The sequence below is a fragment of the Anopheles coustani genome, chromosome 3, assembly GCF_943734705.1.
Source record: "Anopheles coustani chromosome 3, idAnoCousDA_361_x.2, whole genome shotgun sequence".
In the NCBI taxonomy this organism is placed as follows: Eukaryota; Metazoa; Arthropoda; class Insecta; order Diptera; family Culicidae; genus Anopheles; species Anopheles coustani.
In genome coordinates this window covers 449,324-471,924 of record NC_071288.1, presented here as the reverse complement: position 1 = coordinate 471,924, position 22,601 = coordinate 449,324, and the positions used below count along the sequence as shown (strand labels likewise).

Here is a 22,601-nt window from a genome sequence, read left to right as displayed (position 1 = left end):
TGAATAGCACGAAGAAGGCGGGATGTGGAAGAAAGATTGCGAATGGAAAACTTATGCACTACGAAGGATTTGTACATGTGCCGTACATTTTGTTAGGGCTCGGCAAGCGAACGATTCACATTGAATTCAGTTAGTTCTCGTGCAACAGAAGTTCTTACGTTGTGCATTCTGTCGAATGATGAAAGTATAATAAAAATATGTGCTTGGAGACGGACTATCCGGTTAGATTTCTGGTGTGGTTTCCAATGGTTTCGATATCCCCGGTGGATTTGACGGCATAAGCTTGAATCCTTTGCTGGGAGCATTAGTCGCCATAGCATTGAATTTGGTCGGTCAGCAGTGTTCTTGCCAGCTGGTAGACTATAGCGCTTTTTTAGTTCACCGTATTTATTCCTACGATATTATGGTGAAGCCATTACTCTAAGAAAGACTCAAACATAAAAATGTGATTTTTCGTAAGAAAAAGGCAAAAGTAGTGAAAAATGACAGAAAAGCTTGCGGCAGTATAGTGTATCACAGAAGGAGTGTTTCCAGAATGGTGAAAGAACATTAGCAACAAATTTAATGAATTAAGCATAGCAAACAAAAGTGTGCTATTGCTATGAGGCCATTTGTCCACGAGCTGTATCGAAGCCCACGGCCGACGGAAGGTAAAATTCTACTTGTTACGGACATCCATTACGAAGATTTCATTCGGCTGAGTAGAATGGTTCTTACTTACGACTTTTCATTCAGAATAATGCATGCTGAAATTTTGCATTCCAATTCTTCCAATAACCAGAACTTACTGTTACTTCTTATTTCAGGACATTGTAACAGTTTCATTCGAGCAGAAAGGTCTCTGAAACACGAATGTCGAAGATCATATACAAAAAAGGCGACTAGTGATAACGAGGATTTGGAAGGCGATCTTATTTATTAATATTTATTCAATGTACTTTTGCTAATATTATTTAAAAGCCGCCTCGCTTTTGGGTAGGCTCTATCGTAAGTGCAATACTATTAACAATAAGGCGATTGGTAAACTTGATGCTTTCAATGGCGGATACAAATTCAGCCGATACCTGTATGGAAGCCATGTGTAGCTCGTATGTCTCAGCCCCGGCATCGGTTTTAGAATCCGTAAACCACGGCATACAGGAAGGTGAAGTTTGCAAAACGCAACTTAAATCAAAATCTGCTGTTCACCAGTTGGGGAATATGCCAATCATGTACGGCACAAGTAAAAGCAAAAAATGTTACAACAATTCTTCGAATCGGAAAAAGCAAAACCAACAACAAATTCTAAATAGTTTAAAGTCATGGAACGTTAAGATAGCACCTAGTGGTTTAGATAAGCCCGAGGCAGAGCTGCTACCAGGAAGACCTGTTACAATCGTGCAGGAAAATTCATCTTATATGCCCAAAAGCATTACGCAAAACCAAACCAAGCCACAATCGAGTGAAGCGACACCCGGAGCTGAAGACCCGAATCATGCCACCACATTCATAAAAGAGCAACCCACCCAGATTCCGGAACCACGTGGGAATAATAGCTCGACAATGAAAAAGAAGGCTCAGGATATAAAACACAATAAATCAAAACATAAAGAGATCGTGGAGAAAATGGTCCCAAGCAGTACATATGATGAGGAAAGGATCCATGAAAAGAAGGTAAGTACCGGGGATATAATAGAAGTTTGTTAAGAGACAATTCATTATAATCTTTTTTTTTGTATCGTTTCTTTTTATTGATACCAAGGATTTGGAAAGTTTTACCAGCAATGCATGTGAAAATGTAATTTCTCAAGGTAGTGCTCTTGCTGATGATCTATCTGGCCACAGCATGCTTGAATCCTCATCCAATTGTTCATCTGACACTGGGACGTTAGCTGAGGACAACGATTGTACAAAAGAAGCCGTCCTGTATTCATCCGTGTCATCGGGAGCCTCCGTTAGTTCCAGAGGAAATTGTCACAAAAATAGTCATTCGAAAGCAAGAGTGCCGGGAGCAGGATGGGGTTGGAATCATCGTCAGTCGCAAAATGGGTCGTCAAAAGGGCTCCCGATAAACAAAATGACGGCGGCAGCTGGACAGGTGATGGAAAAAACATCGAAATTCTTAGACGGCATGCCTAGGACAATAAATGGAAAGCAAAAAGATTCATCCCATCGATCGGAACATCATATTGCTAATAGTCAAAGCTTTTCACCTAGGGCATTGTTAACGATTCATCCTAATCAGCAGCCATCACACCATCATCCGTCATACATACATCTCCACGAGCAACCGTATCATCAATACTTGGACCACAATAATTCTGCTCAACAGAACAGTAATGGGTCAGTGCATCAATACTCGTTTGATTTCTTACGGGACGTAGGACAGAAGGTATCAATCCCCAGTGATACGATCGGGTCATCTTCTTCTTCTTCTTCTCAAGTGAACTACAATTTTACTCCACAATTTCAACAGCAAATAATGCAGCACTACCATAATAACCACATGCTGCATCAACAGAATTCTAACATTGGACATGGAAACAATATACAACTTCATCATGCTGTGACACAACAACAGCAGCAGCATCAGCAGCAGCAACATCAGCAGCAGCAGCAGCAGCAGCAGCAACATCAGCAACAACAGCATCAGTCCTATATTAATCATTCTTCAGGCGCGTACGGAAGTGAAGAAGTTGCATGTCTTTTGTCTCCCCAAAGTGGTGGTAATGGAAGCACCAGTGTACTGAATGAACCAAAATATTATCAAAACTATCCCGTACTGGGCACTGGAGAAATGCAAAATGGAATCAATAGCTGCAGTCAGATCATAGAGCATTCTTCTTATGGCTACAATCGGAACGGTGATATACAACATCAGCAGCAGCAGCAACAGCCACCACAACAAGGAGTTAACCAACAGCATCCCATGTATCAGAACAATCATCAACAATACCAGGTCCATATAAATAGTTACCACCAAAATAATAACTACCAGTACCACAATCGGAACTTATCTGCCATCCGTGGAAATCATCTGAACTACCTAGTACATGGTGGAGGCGTTTCGTATCGCGATGAAGGTGTAAGAAATGGCAAAAAGACGTCCTGGAATTCTAATGGTTCGAAAGGAAAAATGGGTACGGCGCTGACTAGTAGTGGGAAGCATTTAAACAAAGTACAAAGTAATGGATATGGTTACCGCAAATATTACCAACATTATCATAATCATCACTCAGTTGGAGGAGGGCACGGTCAATATTATGATCACGTGGCTATGTCGCATCAGCAGCAACAATCAATACCACAGCAGCATCACAAACAGCAACATTTGCATCGCAATCTGGTGTACGTGCGAGGGTATGATCGAGGACATGGTGCTGTTTTGCCACCAGCATTCGGCGAAGATGCAAGGGGAGTTGGTAAAAAAGAGCAAGAAGCCGAAAGTTCAAGTTCGATACATCGCGCCCCATCAAGTCCCAAGTCAAAAGACTCATTGGACATGGATATAAATCATACAGGAGACCAAGATAAACTTTGCACAATGGCCGATCCAGAGGATGATATTATGCCATGTGGTATAGATGTAGATGTCGCATCGCAAATTCAAGAAAAGTCGGTATTGCCTGATGATGAAGAATTTGAACTGAAGGAACTATGCGATGTACCTCGTTCTTCTTCTTCTTCGTCTATGGTGTCAATTCCATCGACAGAATCCTCGGTAATATCGTCGACGATATCGCAAACACAACTTCTTGAGTGTACGAACGCTAGCATCCATGAATACGACTCTGATTCGTCGCACTATTCTGATTTCCATGATGGAACAGATCGCTACTCAAAGTATGGTCAGATAAGCTGTGGTCAAGTGTATCGATCGTCATCGTCGACCTCGGGCATATCGTCTTCTGCTACCAATCCACACTCAAATGATTTCATTCCTTCGATACCGTCTTCGTTACGTGCTTCTCCAGCCGCTTTGAGCGAGCTAATCGTTCGCAGCCATAGCTATCACGGGTCGCATCAGAATCTCACAGCATATGGTAGCGTCAGAAGTGCCGGTGAGGCAAGTTCTCCTATCGGATCACCGACGGGAACGCTACGATCCTCCTCTGGCACACAATCCGTTCCTATTTTCGGAGAACTGTTTGCCAGTAACAATGCCAATAATCACAACCAACATTCGAAAAAGTTTACTGGAAGTCATTCGTCGACAGTTAGCTTCGGGAGTAGTTCTTCATTGGAAATGGCATTACGTTCCAGTTCCTCTTCGCTTCCTGCGTCATCGGTGCCGCCCAACGATGGTCAGTCGATGCAGAGCGGACATCCGAGAAAACGGTAAAAAGAGAATTATAATTATATGTCCCTGATATTTCACCGGGTAATATATTACTGTTTTAATTTTTCTCATACTCCATTTCAGCAGTCAATCGGGTCGAACTTCACCAGCCATGATTCAGGAGCAATTCCGTCCTGCTGTTGCGTGTTATTCTGGTCACAATAAAGGACAGGGACAGCATGGTAACAATGGTGTTCGTAAAAGCAATCAACTGCCAATGAACTACGTCCATCGCACTTCATTGCCAACGGATTTTCAGTATACGCCCGCTGATCGGTTTATTTTGCGTGCCAACGATATAGAACTCAAAATACCACCCGGTCGGCTCTCGAACGGTTCCGTGTGGGATAGGCTTTCCGAAGGGATTTGGGAAAAGTTTTGCGGTGCACAGCAAACGGCAGAAAAATACCTCCAAAAGATGCAATTGTGGCGAGACTTGTACATTTGCATCAAACAGGGTTTCCCCAAGTATGGGCTCTATCTGGTTGGGAGTACAATTTCTGGCTTTGGTGCCGACAACTCCGACGTAGATATGTGCCTCGTATCGCGATACACAGGCCCAGGCTACTATGATGCTCGTAACGAAGCGTTGCAGAACTTGACACTGGTTAAAAACTTTTTTGTGAGCTTGGCGTCATCGACTTTTGACAAGTTTTGCTTGATCCAAGCGAAAGTTCCGATCCTTCGATTCCAGGACAGCAATAACGGGATTGAGGTCGATTTGAACTACAACAACTGTGTGGGTATAAGGAATACTCATCTGCTGCATTGTTATTCACAGAGTAAGTCATGCTCGATAGCAGAACTTTCGTGCGTTTTCGATTTATTTTCCGAACGATTATTGCTGCTTCATTACTTACAGTGGACTGGCGTGTTAGGCCGTTGGTGTTGGTGGTAAAACTGTGGGCTCAGCATCACAACATAAATGATGCAAAAAACATGACAATATCCAGCTACTCACTAGTATTGATGGTAATACACTTTCTTCAATACGGGGTTAAACCGTCGGTTTTGCCGTGTCTACATTCTATGCATCCCGAAAAGTTTATGGTAAGAACTATCAACATACGAAGTATGAAGGAACAAACGCGTATTAATGAACACAACTGTATTTCCAAAAGAAAATCATCGACATCAATAGCATTGAAATGATCGAGTCCATCGAACCATACCAAACCGATAACAAGGAGACGCTTGGCGAACTGTTGCTGCATTTTCTGGAGTACTATAAGGACTTTGAGTAAGTTTTATTTATGATTTTCATTCTGGACGTGCAATATACACGACGTTTGTATGTCTCACCACTAGTTATGCACATTATGCTATCTCGGTTCGTATGGCATCGATTATACCGATAGAAGAGTGTCGAATGGCAAAAAGTTATAAGAATGATCCTCATCAATGGAAACATCTGTGTATCGAAGGTAAGAGTATGAGGTAGTGGCCGCCCCACCTGAAACGGTCAACTGTTATTTTGTTGTTTTTTTTTCTTGCAGAGCCTTTTGACCTTACCAATACAGCACGCTCAGTTTTTGATGGCGAAGTTTTCGAACAGATCAAATGTACATTCGCTGCCTCTTGTCGAATGCTTAAAGATACCAAGGATTTAAGTGTTCTGTTTGGTGAACCTCTGTTCACTCCGGTTACTTCAACGCTATCGATGACGTCGTGATAATTGTTGGCTTTAAAAGACCTTCTTCTTATGCCCCTCGAGTGTGTGTTCAATTCTTTCCAGTTCACAAGAGCCCTATCGCAAGAAAGTAGAGTAATACCTAAAAAGCAACCACAAAACATATATAAAAGACTGATGATTCCCTGGAGCAATCAAAGGCACAGTAGACGTGCATTTGAATGTACAACCAAGTGCGATCAACTGAGAGCCTACGTGTACAGAAACGGCATAGTTTAGTGTGAAGCATCGCATTTATCACTCTTCAAAGATTGACGATAATCATATCATCGAGATATCCTAGTAATTTCCGATCAAGAAACACCTAAGGCGCTACCGTCATTTGTAGTCAAAAGCGGTATTGTAAGTCCTTCTAGAGCAGTCAATGTTATAATGGATGTCTCCGTGAGTCTGAGAAAATGAATGATGTCAAAGTGCATAGTTGCATGCCGCTGTTGTCGTGTATGTGCACAACGATTCCACTGCAATGGTGCTTTGAAACGTAAAAGAAAAAAACAAAAACTTAATACAAATAGGCACACAACGGATAGCTCGGGAAACGCATCATTGAATGATCTCGTTGACATAACTGTAATAAGGTATTGGTGTGCCATCCTTCAAGAGAGTAATATTAAAAACGGACTTTTACGTACTGGAAAGGTCCCATAAAATGAGTGATTCCAAGCTTAGAAGCAATACTTACAATAATGAGTGATCGTTCCAATTGTGCGCGATTTGCCGGATCCAAATAAGTAACCAGTTAATATGAGAATCTAGGCAAATAACCGATCAGATGATGTCCTTGAGTTTAAGAGTTCCCGCAGTTCCTCAATGTAGGACGGTTCACAGTACGTATTACGTGCCATTGCGTTACAAAACGATTGCTTTTTCCTATAGCTCGTATACTTGAATGAGGGAAACTAAAGCTTGATTGAATCTCGCCCATAGGTATGAAGTCCTAGTTAGAATGCATTAAGCGGTAAAATGCTAAAAAATCCTATTAAAGAAGAAGCAATAATGAAACAAGTAATGAGATGGATAATCAATAGCCAACACGTACTGGGTACGATCAAGAAATGAAAAAAGGTTTTAAGAAAATTTTCATTTTTAAAGTGTGTAAGTGGAATGATAAAACACGGCTGTGAAATCAGAGAAACTAAACTAAAATTACAGATGCGATAGGCTGTCAAAATCGGCGTGCAGTGATATCTGCGCAGATGTTATAGTAAAGCGCAAGAGGTTTGAGCAGGCGACGATAAGTAATTTATATTTTTAGAATTAATTTGTACGAAGAGAGCGGCAAAGAAATGAAGCAAAAGTAGAAGCAAGTATAAAACGTTGTATGTTGAGAGTAAAAAGCAGTATGCTTGAGTAAGACCGCGGAGCGTAGAATGTTGATATTATGAAGGATAAACACCTATACTCTGAGAGGATATAAACAGCAGGAAAATGAAAAAAAAAAAAATTAACAAAAATGATAAAAACTGAAACAAATCTTTGCATTCAGAAAAAAAAATCTAAATCTATGAAAGGAAAAATAGTAAACTGTACAACAGCAAGAAATTCGTTTTCGTTCTAAATGAGGGTTCATAAAATCATTGGCAGGGATAAAGTGTTAGTCGAAAGTTGGCAAGAAACTCAACCGGTAGTGTGGAAAATGTGAGGTCTTCGTAACCGCATGTAAGGATGATTTTTGAAATACTCATTTGCGAAACGTAAGATCCTCGAAACGAAATAGAAAATGTGTCTGAAAATAATAAAAAAAAACTCGTGATTGGATCAAAGTAATGGAGTATCTATATTTGTTTTAAATTGTCCGAAAAACCTCAACCTTAGTGCTTGATGTGTCTAAAAGGCTTATCGGTTGCTTCTGTTATGATTGCTTCGTTGACTGATGCTTATACGATAAACTTTTTTACGTTACATTTATTATTTTATGTCCGCACTAATACGCAGTGAGACTCAAATCTCAACAAAAGATGTGCACATGGTGAAATGTTAGAAAAGTCCAACGCTAAGTCAGGTGGAAAAGAGTCCTTATACTGGAAAAGTTTGTATAAAACCTGCGGATGTCGTAAAAGTACATTATTGGTATAAAAACTTGTTCGGCTCGATGCCTATCAAACCACATCGTTAAAACTGCATCGTGGTTAATGGTGTTGTGCGGGCGATATTCCGGACAGCTAAGTTCCCCTTGGTGCTGACCAGTTTGTTATAGAAAACAGCATCGGGGACGTATTCTGTCTATGCCGTCACTGTTGCCGTTGGTGGCCGAAGAACGAAAGGCATTGCGATGACCGTCGTCGATTGTATCGGTTCGGAGCTTTACGACTGAATCCCGAATTCTCATCCAAATCATTGCTTTGTGATCGCTCTCTGTTGTTGTTGTTGTTGTTGTTTTTTGTTGCCCTCCCACCACGAATTATGGAGAGGGAGGAGGGGGTTTGGGGGTTGGTTTATTGTGTGCACGCTGTGATGGATCTGAGTTTTATAGACATCCTTTCATGGTTGCGCTAGAAGAAAACAGTTTGTTTTTTTTGCCTTTTTGGAGATAAGTGAAATAAGCTTTCGTTTCGGATGGTTTTCTTTGCGGGTGGAAGTCGGGATGCTTAATGCCCCAGAATAGTATGGTCAATGTAGCACGTACGAGCAGCCAGTCCAGACGTTCAAAATAACCAATCGCAAAGTTTGTGGCTACGGCGAACGAAACGCGACGCAACACTCGCCCCGGCGTAGGTTCCCTTCTATTGATTTTATGTTTTATTGAACAGAATGGGCCATAAAAATAAATAATTTCGGGACTAACTTGACTGAAATCATTGAAAGTTTTTGTCTTCTTACTTTTCCGGTTCGGTAGAACATCCATTACCCGCACTCTGACTAGGACTTTTTTGTTCGTTATCTGATCACAAAAAGTACTGTCATAGCCACTGGGAAGTCGTTCCTGTTTGGAAACAAGGAAACTCGTCGTGCAGGCAAACTGATGAAAATGGAAGCGTAAAACAATAACATCTTGTTATGGTGATCATTCTGCCTCGACTTTTCGTTCACTGGCGTTTCGGATAGAATTACGGGTTAGGATGGAGGAACGTGGTATGAAAGAAAAAGTTTATAAAGACTGGAACATCAGGGCTACGCCGACGATTAAGGCAACAGATGAAGGGTGGATGTTGATGTTGGAAATGGGTGAATACCTCTGCGTATAAACCTTGGGCAGAAAAGAACTAAAGTTGGCAGCACTGCATTTGGCTGTCAACGTAACTTAAACTGTATGAAATAAATTGTTGTTACTGGACTTTCAAAGAGACAACACGTGTTTTCTTGCTGCTTTCCTCTATTGGTGTTTGATCCAAGGGTGGAGTATTTCCACAGAAACCAAAAGACATTACTCAGTATTTTTCAACAGGTTATGGGCCCAGCCCCAGTGCTTCGGAGCGTGTGTTAAAGTTTTTGGTTGAGGACAAGGTTTTCCAGGAAGTGCATTTGTGGTATTCCTGAAGAGAAACGGTGTAAAGAAAAAGTAACAATGGCGGACGGTTGGAAGGCAACATTTGCGAAGCTCGGGAACGGTAATTATCAAACATGGAGGTTCCGCATGCAGTCCTTGCTGGAACGCGAGGAATTGTGGGACATGATAGAATTACCGAAGCCGGAAGAAAATGATGATGATTACGCAGACTGGAAAAAGAAAGACGTCAAGGCGCGAGCGACGATTTCCCTTCTTGTTGAAGATAGTCAACTTCGCTTTATAAAGAAAAGCAAGACGGCTCGTGACATGTGGCGCAACCTGCAGGCTTACCACGAAAAAGCCACCATTGGTAATCAGGTAATGTTGCTTCAAAAGATATGTTCCAAAAACCTGTGTGAAGGCGGTAACGTGGAGAAGCACCTCGAAGAATTTGAGGACTTGTTTGAGCGCCTCGACAACGCCGGGGTAGAGCTCAGCGAACTGCTGCGCATAATTATGATGCTACGCAGTCTCCCACCGTCGTACAGCAGTTTCGTTACGGCATTAGAGAATCGGCCGCAGGAGGATCTAACATTAGATCTGGTAACTGCGCGGTTGCGGGACGAGTTCCAGAAACGTTCCAATTCTAATGACCTCTCAGAAAAAGAAATGGTGTTGAAAGTGACAGAACGGAGCGAGCAAAGGAAGTGCTTCTTTTGCCAGAAACCTGGACACTTAAAGAAAAACTGCCGCAAATTTCTGGCGCAATCCGGCAGTGAAAAGAGTTTCAAGCCGAAAGCGAAACAGGTTCAAATGGAAGGCGAACGCTCGTCGGAGGAGAAGCAGGCGGCGGTTATTGGAGCTGTGTGCTTCATAGCGGGTGACGTCATACCGGGCGCATGGACGATTGACAGTGGTTGTACCTGTCACATGACGAATGACCCTGAGTTTTTCGCCGAATTTAAAAGAGAACCTTTGGGTGATGTGACTCTAGCAGATGGAACGAAAACAAAATCGACCGGAATTGGGAGCGGTGTGATTGTAGGCATGAACGCCAATGGTCAACGTGTGGCCATCACACTGGAAAACGTGTTGTTAGTTCCAGCGCTAGAAGGTGGGCTTATATCTGTAAGAAAGCTCGCAGCAAAGGGTTTCTCTGTAGTATTCGGAAGAAAAGGTTGCGAAATAAAAGCACAAAATACTACCGTAGCTGTTGGTATATTAGTCGGCAACCAGTATAAGCTAAAGGTGGTGGAATCGTGTATGACAGCAACGCGTTATCATGGTGTAGACTGCCAACACACGTGGCACCGGCGAATGGGACACCGTGACATGCAGGCTGTGAACACGATGGTGAAGAAAGGGCTAGTTGACGGAGTAAGAATGACAGACTGCCGAGAGCGGATGGTGTGTGAGTGTTGCATGCTGGGAAAGCTGGTGCGGAAGCCTTTTCCGCAGGTCCTAGAGCGGAAATCCAAGCGACCAATGGACATCATACACACGGATCTCTGTGGTCCTATGGAGCGTCCGACGCCAGGCGGTAATAGATACTTCATCTCGCTCATAGACGATTTTTCGCGTTTTTGCGTGGTGTTTCTCCTAAAGACAAAGGATGAAGCACATGGCAAGATTGTGGAGTATATTCGATGGGTTGAAAATATCTTCGGCAGGAAACCCTGTATACTGCGTTCGGATGGAGGAGGAGAATACGTGGGAGAAAAGCTAAAGCAGTTTTGCAGATCGGAGGGCATTCAGCAACAGTTCTCAACTCCATACTCTCCGCAATCAAACGGGGTTGCAGAAAGAAAGAACCGGTCTCTACAAGAGATGGCAAGGTGCATGCTGTTGGATGCAGGTCTTCCCAAAATCTACTGGGGTGAAGCAATCCTGACAGCCACGTTTATTCAGAATAGACTACCATCGAGGGCAGTTGATAAAACGCCACACGAGTTGTGGACAGGTAACAAACCGAACCTTTCAAATCTTAGAGTCTTTGGATGCCAAGCGTATGTTAGAATCCCGGATAACAAACGCAAGAAACTTGATCCGCGATCAAAGAAACTTGTGTTTGTAGGGTATTCTGGGTGCCACAAAGGCTACCGGTTTCTGGATGTCGAAACCAACCGTATCACGATCAGTCGTGATGCAGAATTCGTAGAATACGAAGACCGTTGTGGGGAAAAGGCAGCAACAAAGAACCTAATAAAACAGGAGGAGCGACATACTTTGAATGATCCCGTGTTAGAGAGTGACGAAGATCTTTCGTTTGAATATGACAACAAGAATGAAGGGACCCTGTCACAACAGAGTGCGTCAGAGCAAGAAGATGCAGAGAATACGTTCGAAGAGAATGAACAAAGTGAACCTGAAGAACAACCGATATTGACTAGAGCGAACAGGCGCACCAGAGGCATTTTGCCTGAACGTTATGGAGATTATGTGGTGGGACAAGCCACTATAGACGAAGAGCCAGTCGATTACAGAGACGCAATCCAGGTAACTGCTTGGAGAAACGCAATGGATGAGGAAATGGCGGCTCACGAGGTTAACAAAACGTGGGAGTTAGTGCCATTACCTCCTGGAAAGAAAGTAATCGGAGTGAAGTGGGTCTTCAAGCTAAAGCGGAACGAAGCTGGGGAGATAGTGAGGCACAAGGCTCGTATCGTTGCAAAGGGATACACACAGTCGTTTGGAATCGACTTCAGCGAGGTCTACGCGCCGGTCACCCGACTGGCGACGTTGCGTGTGCTGCTGGCAGTGGCAAGCAAGGAGAATTTGCTGTTGAAGCAGTTTGATTTTAAAACGGCGTATCTTAATGGAACAGTTGAAGAGGAGCTGTACATGTCTCAACCTCCCGGATATTCCAAAAAGGGGAAAGATCACATGGTCTGCAGACTGCGTAAGAGCATCTATGGCCTGCGTCAGTCGGCTAGATGCTGGAATAAGGCGTTACATGCAGTGCTGCTGGATCTAGGCTTCAAGGCGTGTGAATCAGACCCGTGTCTTTATTTACGTCATGGGAGGATCGTTGTATACCTGTTAGTTTATGTGGATGACTTAATCATAGGCAGTTCCAACGAGGAAGTAATCGATGAAGTTTTCAAAAATCTTCAAGATAGGTTTGAGATAGCTTCACTAGGTCAAATTCGCCAATTTCTTGGGTATGAGATTGAGAAGAAAGATAGCTGTTATTCTTTGCGACTGACATCGTATATAGAGTTATTACTTCGAAAGTTCAACATGGAGAATTGCCATCCAGTAAAAACTCCAATGGATCCAGGGTACACAGCGGAAAATGAAGGAAGCAAACCGTTCGAAGACATAACACTGTACAGGGGACGCAAAGCCAGTCAGCCTAACAACAGTGACTGGAGTGCGGCAAAGCGCGTGTTACAATACTTGAAAGGAACGAAAGACTACAAGCTAAGTTATGGATCACAGAAAGAATGGAAACTGTTAGGATTTTCTGATTCGGATTGGGCCGGCGACCGACGTACTCGCCGTTCTACTACTGGTTTTATATTCTTCTATGGAGATGGTCCCGTCAGCTGGATCAGTAAGGGCCAAGATTCGGTTGCCCTTTCGTCCTTAGAAGCCGAATACAATGCGTTATCTTTGGCTTGTCAGGAAGCAATTTGGCTTCGACGGCTATTAGAGGAGCTAGGGATGCCAGAAAAGAAACCGACAGTTTTGTTTGAAGATAACATGGGGTGTCTAAGCTTCGCCACAACAGAGCGCTGTAGTGATAGGGTAAAACATATAGATACAAGAAGACACTTCATCCGCGAGTTATGCGAACGAAATACTATAGAATTGAAATATTGTCCAAGTGAGGAGATGATAGCAGATAGCCTCACTAAACCAGTAGGACCGACGAAGTTGAATGTATTCCTAACGAAAGTAGGACTTGCAAAGTAGTAAGGTTGGTACTCACCCAGGAGGAGTGTTGGAAATGGGTGAATACCTCTGCGTATAAACCTTGGGCAGAAAAGAACTAAAGTTGGCAGCACTGCATTTGGCTGTCAACGTAACTTAAACTGTATGAAATAAATTGTTGTTACTGGACTTTCAAAGAGACAACACGTGTTTTCTTGCTGCTTTCCTCTATTGGTGTTTGATCCAAGGGTGGAGTATTTCCACAGAAACCAAAAGACATTACTCAGTATTTTCAACAGTTGATACCGTTTTCAGCTGTATCAACGAATAGGGAATGTATAGTAAAAACAGTTTTCCTCGCACAATGAGGGTAGCCTGGACTGTATACGTACATGACCATATCCCATGCTTCCAAAATGAATCCACGCCAGTAACTACAGAAATCAGCAATAGTATGTTCAACTGTCTTTAAATAATGTTTATGATTTCTTTATTTTCAAGTTGCAAATATTCCATAAGCAGTTCTTAAATTGGAGATTTTCCTTTGTGTCAGTGTTTTACATGTGTTAAGTATTTAGTAAATAAATGAAACTATTTAGAGTAATCTGTTAAACGATACTGAACTGTAAATAAAACCATATGTTTTAGCTATATTACATATTAAATTGGAACGATCCTGACAAACAAGTGAAAAAAAAACACAATTTGTGCTACTGAATCTGCGGCTCATCTCTGATCATCCGACCGTATTCAATTAAGCTCGCCACCGGGGTGGACTGTTGCGACATGCTAGAAACCCGAACACGAAGTGACTGATGAGGGTCCGAACGATGATGACGGCAAAGGTGGTGATGTGGCGCTTTGGCGACCAAAACATGATCCAACAGGGCGTGTGCATCGTGCACCTGCACAATATCCAAAGAGGACACTGTGGTGGGGCGCCGGAAGTCTGTTATGTGTGTTCCGGTCATGTTGGGTCTTGTTATACCGTTTTTGACGGCGGGCTGCTCGCTTATGATGGATTCGGCGGAAGCAATTGACTGAGAATTTATTGAATTTTATTATTATCCCGGTAAATCGGACCGTGCTTTCGCCTGCATCATCGGTACGCACGTAATGCACCTGCAGCTGATGGCCAGGCTGGCATGCCGGGGTATGTATTATATATTTAAAATCTAATTATGGCTCGTTAATTGCTAAATCCAACCTAACCGATCGGCCAGAGTGTACAGCCGATTGGATCAACTAACGTCCGGGCACGTGCAGCTACGATTGTTGTCGAAAACTATGTCCTTCTATATGAAGTGTCGCAGTAGGTGCAGCAGCATCGGGAAATGGTGTAGGGCCGTAGACACACAAACACAATCAAACAATTCGATATTAATGCGAGTTTTATGCTGCCAGAACCGATTATTGAAATGTGCATGGACGCTCCTGGCATTCCTGGCTCTTGCATCATGCGTTTTCCTCTTCGCTTCGAGATTGGGTTCAACAACTGGATTGGAAATCGTTCGAAACCGTGAAAACGAATCAATTTAAATTCAAAACCAAATCATCATCACACGAATGCCGATTGAATGTTTTGAGAAAAGATTAAAATATTCATTAGACAGTGACTTTTTGTGTTCGTCCTTGTACGTTGTATGTCGCTAGATCCAGTTTGCCCGAACCTGTCGAGTTAAACCCATCAATTCTAATCGGGCATCCTTTCGATATTGGGTTTCGGAGGTCCCACGCTGCATGTTACCCTTTGTCGCTTCGAAGAGCTCGGGAGATTTGGTTATTTGCATTGCGCTCAACGACATTTTGGGGATCTGCAAACGCCCCTGGGTGTGGGGACCCTGTTTGTTTTGAAATTATGCTAATGATTTTCCACCGCTAGAGCTTAGTAATGGCCAAAACGAACCCAAGCTAACCCGAGTATGACATGGCTCGATCGAAAGCCAACCTTTGGGTGAGTGATGGGTTTGACTAGGTTTAATCAATTAACTTAAGCCCAGCCTAATGACTTCCATGGTTGGATCTTTACTATAAAATGTATTTAGTAGTTCATGAACTAACAGAGTCCATCCTGCGTTACGCTGTATACTTACTGTAATGCAATTTTTCTTAATAGTTTTCTCAAATAAAATTTTAAAAATAAACGAAATTTACCAAATTTTACCCATTATATAAACTGGTTATGAAAATGCTATAACCAAAAAGGATTCCTATATGTGTTGTACAATGTTATTTAAAAACATGCAAGAATAGAGTCATTTTTTAGGCTGTGCATATCTATAACATGGGCTTTAGGAGTTCTGATGTGGATTGCATTGCAATCTCATGGCTATCTATACCACTAGGTGATTTCGTTCGATGGTAAAACTAAATTATTGCGGCGGGTTCTTTACTGGTTGCAAGATCGTTGTACCGTTTTTCATTGACCTTTTCTGCGACTGTGGTCAGTGGTTGACTGACTACCAGCTACAACAACCGCACCATGGTAAACGAGGAAGTTCTCTACAGTTTCTCGTTCTCGAGTGTGAACGATACGACGGTCTGACGCCAACCGATAGCAGCGATGTGGGTGACCGTTAAAGTCTTTTGGCGTTCGCTGTTGGGTTGTGATCCAACTGTGCTCTATTAACTTTCGAATCGTAGCAAATGGGTTTAGCTATTTGCACAATGTAGAAAGACTGTTCAGTTTAGTATCGTAATGGACCCGGTGGTACATAGCAATGTTCTTTGCAAGGTTTAGCGCTGGTTGGCAAGTGCCGTCTGGGTGCATGTTACCATCTAGCTTACGGTACTAACGGATCACAGAATCCGCATGCAGCCGGTCCGTCCAGTTGCACTAATCGCGGCAACTGGTATAAAAAATTTCGACACTTCCTGCCAGTGTTCTGCTGGAGCGTAGCATATCATGTTGGTGTCAGCATCGAGTGCCTGAATGATATTATGATGTACAGTTTCCTAAAAGTATACGATACACCAGAGCTTCAAATTTGGGTTTTTTTTTTGGTTACACACGATGGCATGTTGACCTCACAAATGGCCTCCATATCAGGGATTGCTTCCTTTTACTGTACTTTGTTGGTTATTTATCATGCATCTGAATATACTATTTTTCTACAATGAAATATTAACTGATTAACTTATTTAAAGTGAGTGTGATATGTCATAGTAATGTAGTTATATGTCTCATATTGTGAATGTTTAAAATGTGTCATATTGTGAATGTTTAAAATGTGTCAATATGGGAATTAATTCAAATCCTACTGATTGAATTTAAAACAATATCTCTCTCCTATATGTTTTGTTTGTAATCCGAATTAAAGTGAATTGAAACTGGCGAATAGAAGCAGCACCCAATGAAATATTTGTAACGTGTATTAAACTAACCACGGAGTCTGGAAGCAATTGTTAAAATAGACTCGTTATCGGTCAGTCGAGCGAAAACTGTTATTTTGCATGCAAATTTGCATATATTCAATGCTCCGTGTCAAAAATATGCTGCCCTATTGTACCAGATCATGCGAGACCCAGTGTCTAATGGACTCGTTCAAACTTATGAAACTACTGTAAACGTTTACAAGGATGCCTTGGTAGATAGTTTTACATCCATCCTGTCATCATCGTCACCATCGCCGAATCTATTTCAACCGACAGATAGTTTCCCAAAGACGATTAGAAAAAAGGGGGGTTCTTGTAGAACATGGTACTCGACACATGGCCCCACTTTTCATTGTTGTGTTTAGTTGATACGAAAAAGTGTTTAGCCGTTTCTATGCGTCTCTAGCTCATCTTGAGCATTGTACGTGCAACACCATTTCGCGAGTAAACATCAATTTTCTGTGGAAGTCTTCTCATACACTTTCATTTTGGTGCTTCTTGTATCACTTTATTCGGACAAAAAACGAACATAAATGTGCCGTTTTGATGCACTTGTTGTGAGTATCGTTTTGTGATTAGTATTGCTATAGTGCACTTTTTGAACCATCAACATGGGTAGTATCCGTTTCAACACTAAATGCCATCAAAGGGATGAATTTCGAACTTAGAGATTTAGAAATTTTGGAATTTTAGCGCCCTGGTATAACACGAATTGTTTATTAGAGAGATTGTCTTATTCAAACGGTTGACATTTCAGTAGAGGTTTGTGTATACAAGTTGAAAAATTTTTGTACATAAAGGAAATTTATTATTATTTATTATTATTTTGCGTTATTTATTATTATTTTAATTTTATTATTATTTATTATTGATTAATTTATTATTATTTATTATTGAATATTTATCATATTTTGCGATATCCCTAAATATTGCATCGCTAGGTAATTATCACTATAATTTGTATTTGATATAATCGCTTCAATCGTAATCAAGGTTGGTTGGCTGGAGTTGGACTCTATAGAAAGGGTACATTTCTTTTCTTACGCAATCAGCGATTCCGACAAAACGTGAGCAAATTCCTAGAAATTATCACTCTTGCTACTTTCTTGTGGATGATTGATTACCATGTATTTTCGACGCTTGTGCAAAATGTGGATATTCATCGTCAAGTTTGGAGAAAGGCACATGGCGAAGGGACCACGTGGGAATGCGATCACGAATTGATGAAATAGATAGATGAAAGGTCCTGCTTCGACCGAGCACCAATAAATGTAGCTAATTCTCCGAAAATCGCATATGAATATTTCAATCGTCAAGTTTTTCTTCGGAAGGAATAAGTTTTCTACCACTACAACCGTCGTGTATTGAACGCGTGTATGCGACAGCATGGGGTAAGGGCCGTCTCCAACGGGTCCTGATGATCCTGATGGCGTGTGTTCTGTCGAAATGGGATTTAGACTTTGCTGCTCGGAGCAGCTTGCGGACGAGCAAGAGAAGACTTTTGAGAAGGGTTTTCGTCCTCGTTTAGGAGGGTTCCGGCTATGAAAAATGGGTTGCTGTTTGTATTTACATTTGAATTGTGTGTAAATTGAAGTTTTCCATCGAACTGGGGCTAACGACTGGACCGAAGATTGCGGACACCAACGGCTGAGTTGTACCCAAAATTAAACCATTTCCAATATGGAAGCCTAGCATCAAAATGGACATGCTTTTGGACGCTCACTTCGCTTTCTTGAAGTGAATAAAGCTTGAGAGTATGACGGCGAAAAAATGATAAATCGATCTCGGTTGTGTCATCAGTTTTTGAAGGAGTAAAATTTCAATTTTGAAGGCCGTTGGTTTAACATCCTTGCTGACATCTAACCGATAAGTTAATTTCGTTTTCTACAAAGCGTGTTATAAACCGATGAGCGAGCAACTTCCAAATGTCAAAACGAACATGACCAAAGGATCGTTTTTGTTCTTTTGTGTTGTAACACTTCGATAAGACACGCGTTTGAAAAGACTCAGTGTTGTCGATGAGATTGCAATTTTTGAACGAGCTTTCCCAGTTTAGCATACATGTTTCATACCAACATGAGTGTGCATGATGCGGGTTAAACTTCGTTCGCTAGTACGTATTATTAAAGCACTCTATTTTAAGGAGAAACAAATCGATCCACAAAAGCTGTGCAATGTACAGGGAATGTTTCGAACAAAAAGTAAAATTAAGTGAAATCAAGGATTTCACTTTTCCAGTGAAGTGAGTCATGTGATATCTACTTTAAAGCGATGAAACAGACGTTAAGACGTTATTGGATGACAACATTGATGCATTGAGAGAAAAGTAGTGGAAACGTACCATAGCTGCCTCAGATAAGCTTATTAGTTCCGGATAAACTGCGGAGGTTGTGCAGATTTTTCATCGAAGCTACTCGTGTGCTGAAAATTTGGATGAGCATCGAGATTTATCCTGTGAATTGGGTGAAGACATACTATGGCCAAGAGAACGAACAGAGTATAGAGTAAATATTCATAACGTATGTTTTAAGGGGTGAGTTTCCCGCGTAGCTCAAAGAAGGAGGGATTCGCTCGGCTTCTGGGTTCCGAAGAGAATCTGTATATTCTAGTGTAGTGGGAGACGGCTTCACCTTGACCCTTTTGGAAGGTACGAACCTTATGTATTTTTAAGATACTGACGAGATCGGACCAGAGTGCAATTGTGAGCCGGTAACACTGTCTGCTGAATTTTCGGTTTTTTATGAGTCTTTGTTCCGAGAATTTCTTTCAGGTAGCAGGTATCGGGATTGGCGCAGCGATTTAAATTTAAATATTTTATAGAAATGTTTTGGATCTTTTCCAGGGAAAAAAGCAATCTTAGAGCTAATATGAGCATTCTTATGTAATATACTTTAAGTAATAAATCATAATAGAATTTATTTTTAAATTATAGAAAATAGAAAACGATCAAAACTGTTTGAAATTATTTATAGCTAGATATTAATTATGGTAAAGGATCAGGTGTATAGATTAAAGGTGTAAGATTAATAGTTTCGTTAAGATAAGGATAGAAGTAAAATTGAACTAGGCAGTCTAGATAAGATAGAACAGTAATATATTAGAAAGAGACAGATAGTTGTTTCCCCGTAAATAATAAATTATCCATAAATTTCGATTCAAATAATATATTAATTAAATAGGAGACACTCTCAACAGATAGGTAATTTAAATTAGGTTAGTTTAAGATATGATTTAGGTAGGATAGTACTATTAGTAAACATTAAAAGTAAAAAGATAGGATCAAATTGCGCAGCATACTCAAGCGGTCACCTTGCGCGCAATTACGCGGTGCTACCAGGCTTTTGTTCAAATTTATATAAAAACGCGCTACGAACGATGTAAAAATTCATTCGCAATAAAGTTATCGGTGAAGCTCGAACAAGCTTCGAAGTTTAAAAATAAAGTGTTTCTCCTATCCGAGATAAATCATATTACATGGCGACCGTGACGTGGAGCCTGAATCTAAAAAAGTAATAATTATTAAAGTGCAGTTAAGTGAAAATTCTAAGTCCTACGAAAAAGTGGACTTTGCGGATTATTTGGGAGAAAACAAAAAAAAAAAATTATTAAAATCAGTTAGTGCGAATTCAAAGTCCCATATAAAATTGGACTTAGGCCGAAAAAATAAAAGTATTTTAAAATTCTAAGTCCAACGAAAAAGTGGACTTAGTGGATTGTTTGTGAAAAATCAAAAACCAACTTTGATTAAGTGCAGTGGTGGAAATTTCAAAGTCCCATAAAAAATCGGACTTGGACGCAAAAACAAAAAATTGTGAACAAATTCTAAGTCCCATAAAAACGGGGACTTAGTCGAATTTGGAAAATTTGGTGAAAAAAAAAAAAAGGACTCAGACGGCAGTGTTAAAATAAAAAAGTGTTTTAGTTGAAGTGAGTGAGCGTAATAGGAGTGAGTGCCATAACGATCATAGAAACAAAAAAAAAAAAAGGACAGCTACAGTCCAGCAAAAGTGAGAGATTTAATCGTGAGTTGGATTATTACTTCGGACACCAACAAATACCGCCTTACCGCGGGACAGCAGTCACCGCCGTAGCGGAACAGTGAAACAAAAAATAATAAAAAAAAAAAAACAACATCGTAGCGGCGAACGAGTACATACAACTACCTAGCACCACGTAGCGGCTTCTACCCAGCACCAGCAGGTACCACCCAGCACCAGCGGTATAGGGACAACATTATTTACCACTACCGAGGCAAGCATACGTAAACCCTTAAAGGGCCAAGGTTAGTAGGAAATTTTTTATTATTGTAAATGGGATATTATATTTAAAAAAAAAGGGTTAAAAAAAAAAAGTGCTACTATTGATATCAGTCAAAAAAAAATTTTTTTTTTCCGCGTCCTGCTCATTAGTTTTATTTTCCTCCTACACTTTATGTTTTGTCATTTGCCAGCATCAATTGGTGCATGGATGAATTGGAAGAAAAAGTTCGTAGGCTCAAAACATTGGAAATTCGTCTAAGCGATCCAAACAAAAGTCACAGAACGTGTAAACTTACAAGTGATAGGCTACTAGCTACACAAATAGTAGCTGGAATTCAAGCCGATATTATCCAATTGGAAAAAGTTATTAGCGAAGAAGAAGTCAATTCCATAATTCTGCGTTCCCGATATATTTACTCTAACATAATATCTCACATAAACCAACACCTAGGCATAGCTCGAAAACATATAACTTTCAAAACACTTTCCAAACTGGTTATAATTTTCAATAGAATGGCTCAGTTAGATATTAAAGTAGCCACAGCACTCGTACAAGTGTACGATGGTTCCGCTGATAATCTTGATTCTTTTGTAGATTCCGTAACTTTATTAAAAGATTTATCAGGAAGTGTTCAGGAACAAACAATAATTAAATTCGTGAAAACAAGGTTAACTGGCAAGGCACGTTTAGGACTACCTCTGAAACTTGAAACCATAGAGCAATTATTGAATGATGTAAAAACCAGGTGTCAGTTAAAAGTATCTCCAGACAACATTGCAAACAAACTCAAATGTCTAAGACCAAAAGACACGCAATCACTATGCGACGAGGTAGAAAAATTAACAACAAAGCTTAAGAATTTATACTTAGAGAAAAATATCCCAGAAAATGTCGCCAATGAAATGGCAGTTAAAATTGGCGTCACAACACTTATAGAAAAAATCGACAATCCAGAGACCAGATTACTGCTTAAAGCAGCCGCATTCTCTTCAATCTCGGCAGCTTGTGAAAAAGTAATAGAAAATGAATCAAGTAATACCTCACAAATCATGCCTGTAAGACATTCCGGTTACGGCAATTATTATAATCAATTCCAACAGCCACCTCACTTTTCAAATAAAAATAGATACCCAAACAGATACCAAAAGTTCCAAAACTTTAACCAATCATATTCAAATCGTAACAGATACAACAATAATTATTACCACGGATTTCAAAATAAAAACAGTTACAGAAATCAAAATAACTTTAATAATAGGCAAAACCACAACAACAATAATTACAATAATAGCAGGAGAAATAATTATTCAAACAGCCAGAACTTTGCCCCAAGGGACAATAATGATAATAGGCAATTCAATGAATCATCAAATAGGAGAACATATCCAATAGAAACTACACGCGAAGAGGACTCTAGAACAAAGAGAACAACCTCATACCGAATGCCAATCCTCACAATAAATCTTACAACAAATAATTCAATATTAGTAAAAATAGATTTATCAAACAACACATACTGCAACCTCCTTATTGATACAGGTGCAGATATTTCACTCCTCAAAATCAACAAAATAAGTAACGTAAAAAGTATTAATGAAAATATGAAAATCAAATTGACAGGCATCAGTAGTAATTCAATCAATACTTTGGGAACA

General features: G+C 40.7%; 1 protein-coding gene and 1 long non-coding RNA gene across 4 annotated transcripts; both read left to right on the top strand.

Annotated features, from left to right (window-relative positions):
* Nucleotides 1-79: 79 nt before the first annotated feature.
* LOC131263169 (poly(A) RNA polymerase gld-2 homolog B-like) lies at nucleotides 80-7,550 on the top strand. 3 transcript variants are annotated; one of them, XM_058265348.1, is made up of 9 exons: nucleotides 80-650; nucleotides 807-1,653; nucleotides 1,742-2,371; nucleotides 2,456-4,317; nucleotides 4,403-5,100; nucleotides 5,181-5,368; nucleotides 5,440-5,558; nucleotides 5,627-5,742; nucleotides 5,815-7,550. In XM_058265348.1, exons 2-9 carry the CDS (start codon nucleotides 1,030-1,032, stop codon nucleotides 5,988-5,990), a joined length of 4,413 nt encoding a protein of 1,470 aa, XP_058121331.1. In that variant the 5' UTR covers nucleotides 80-650; nucleotides 807-1,029; the 3' UTR covers nucleotides 5,991-7,550. The 3 variants fall into 3 exon arrangements, with proteins under 3 accessions (XP_058121331.1, XP_058121323.1, XP_058121315.1); XM_058265340.1 differs by having other exon boundaries at nucleotides 1,742-4,317; nucleotides 4,406-5,100; XM_058265332.1 differs by having other exon boundaries at nucleotides 1,742-4,317.
* A 12,533-nt stretch (nucleotides 7,551-20,083) lies between these two features.
* Nucleotides 20,084-20,741, top strand: LOC131258776 (uncharacterized). The gene is made up of 2 exons (XR_009178102.1): nucleotides 20,084-20,195; nucleotides 20,609-20,741. It is a non-coding gene; the product is annotated as an uncharacterized LOC131258776 (long non-coding RNA).
* The last annotated feature ends 1,860 nt before the right edge of the window (nucleotides 20,742-22,601 follow it).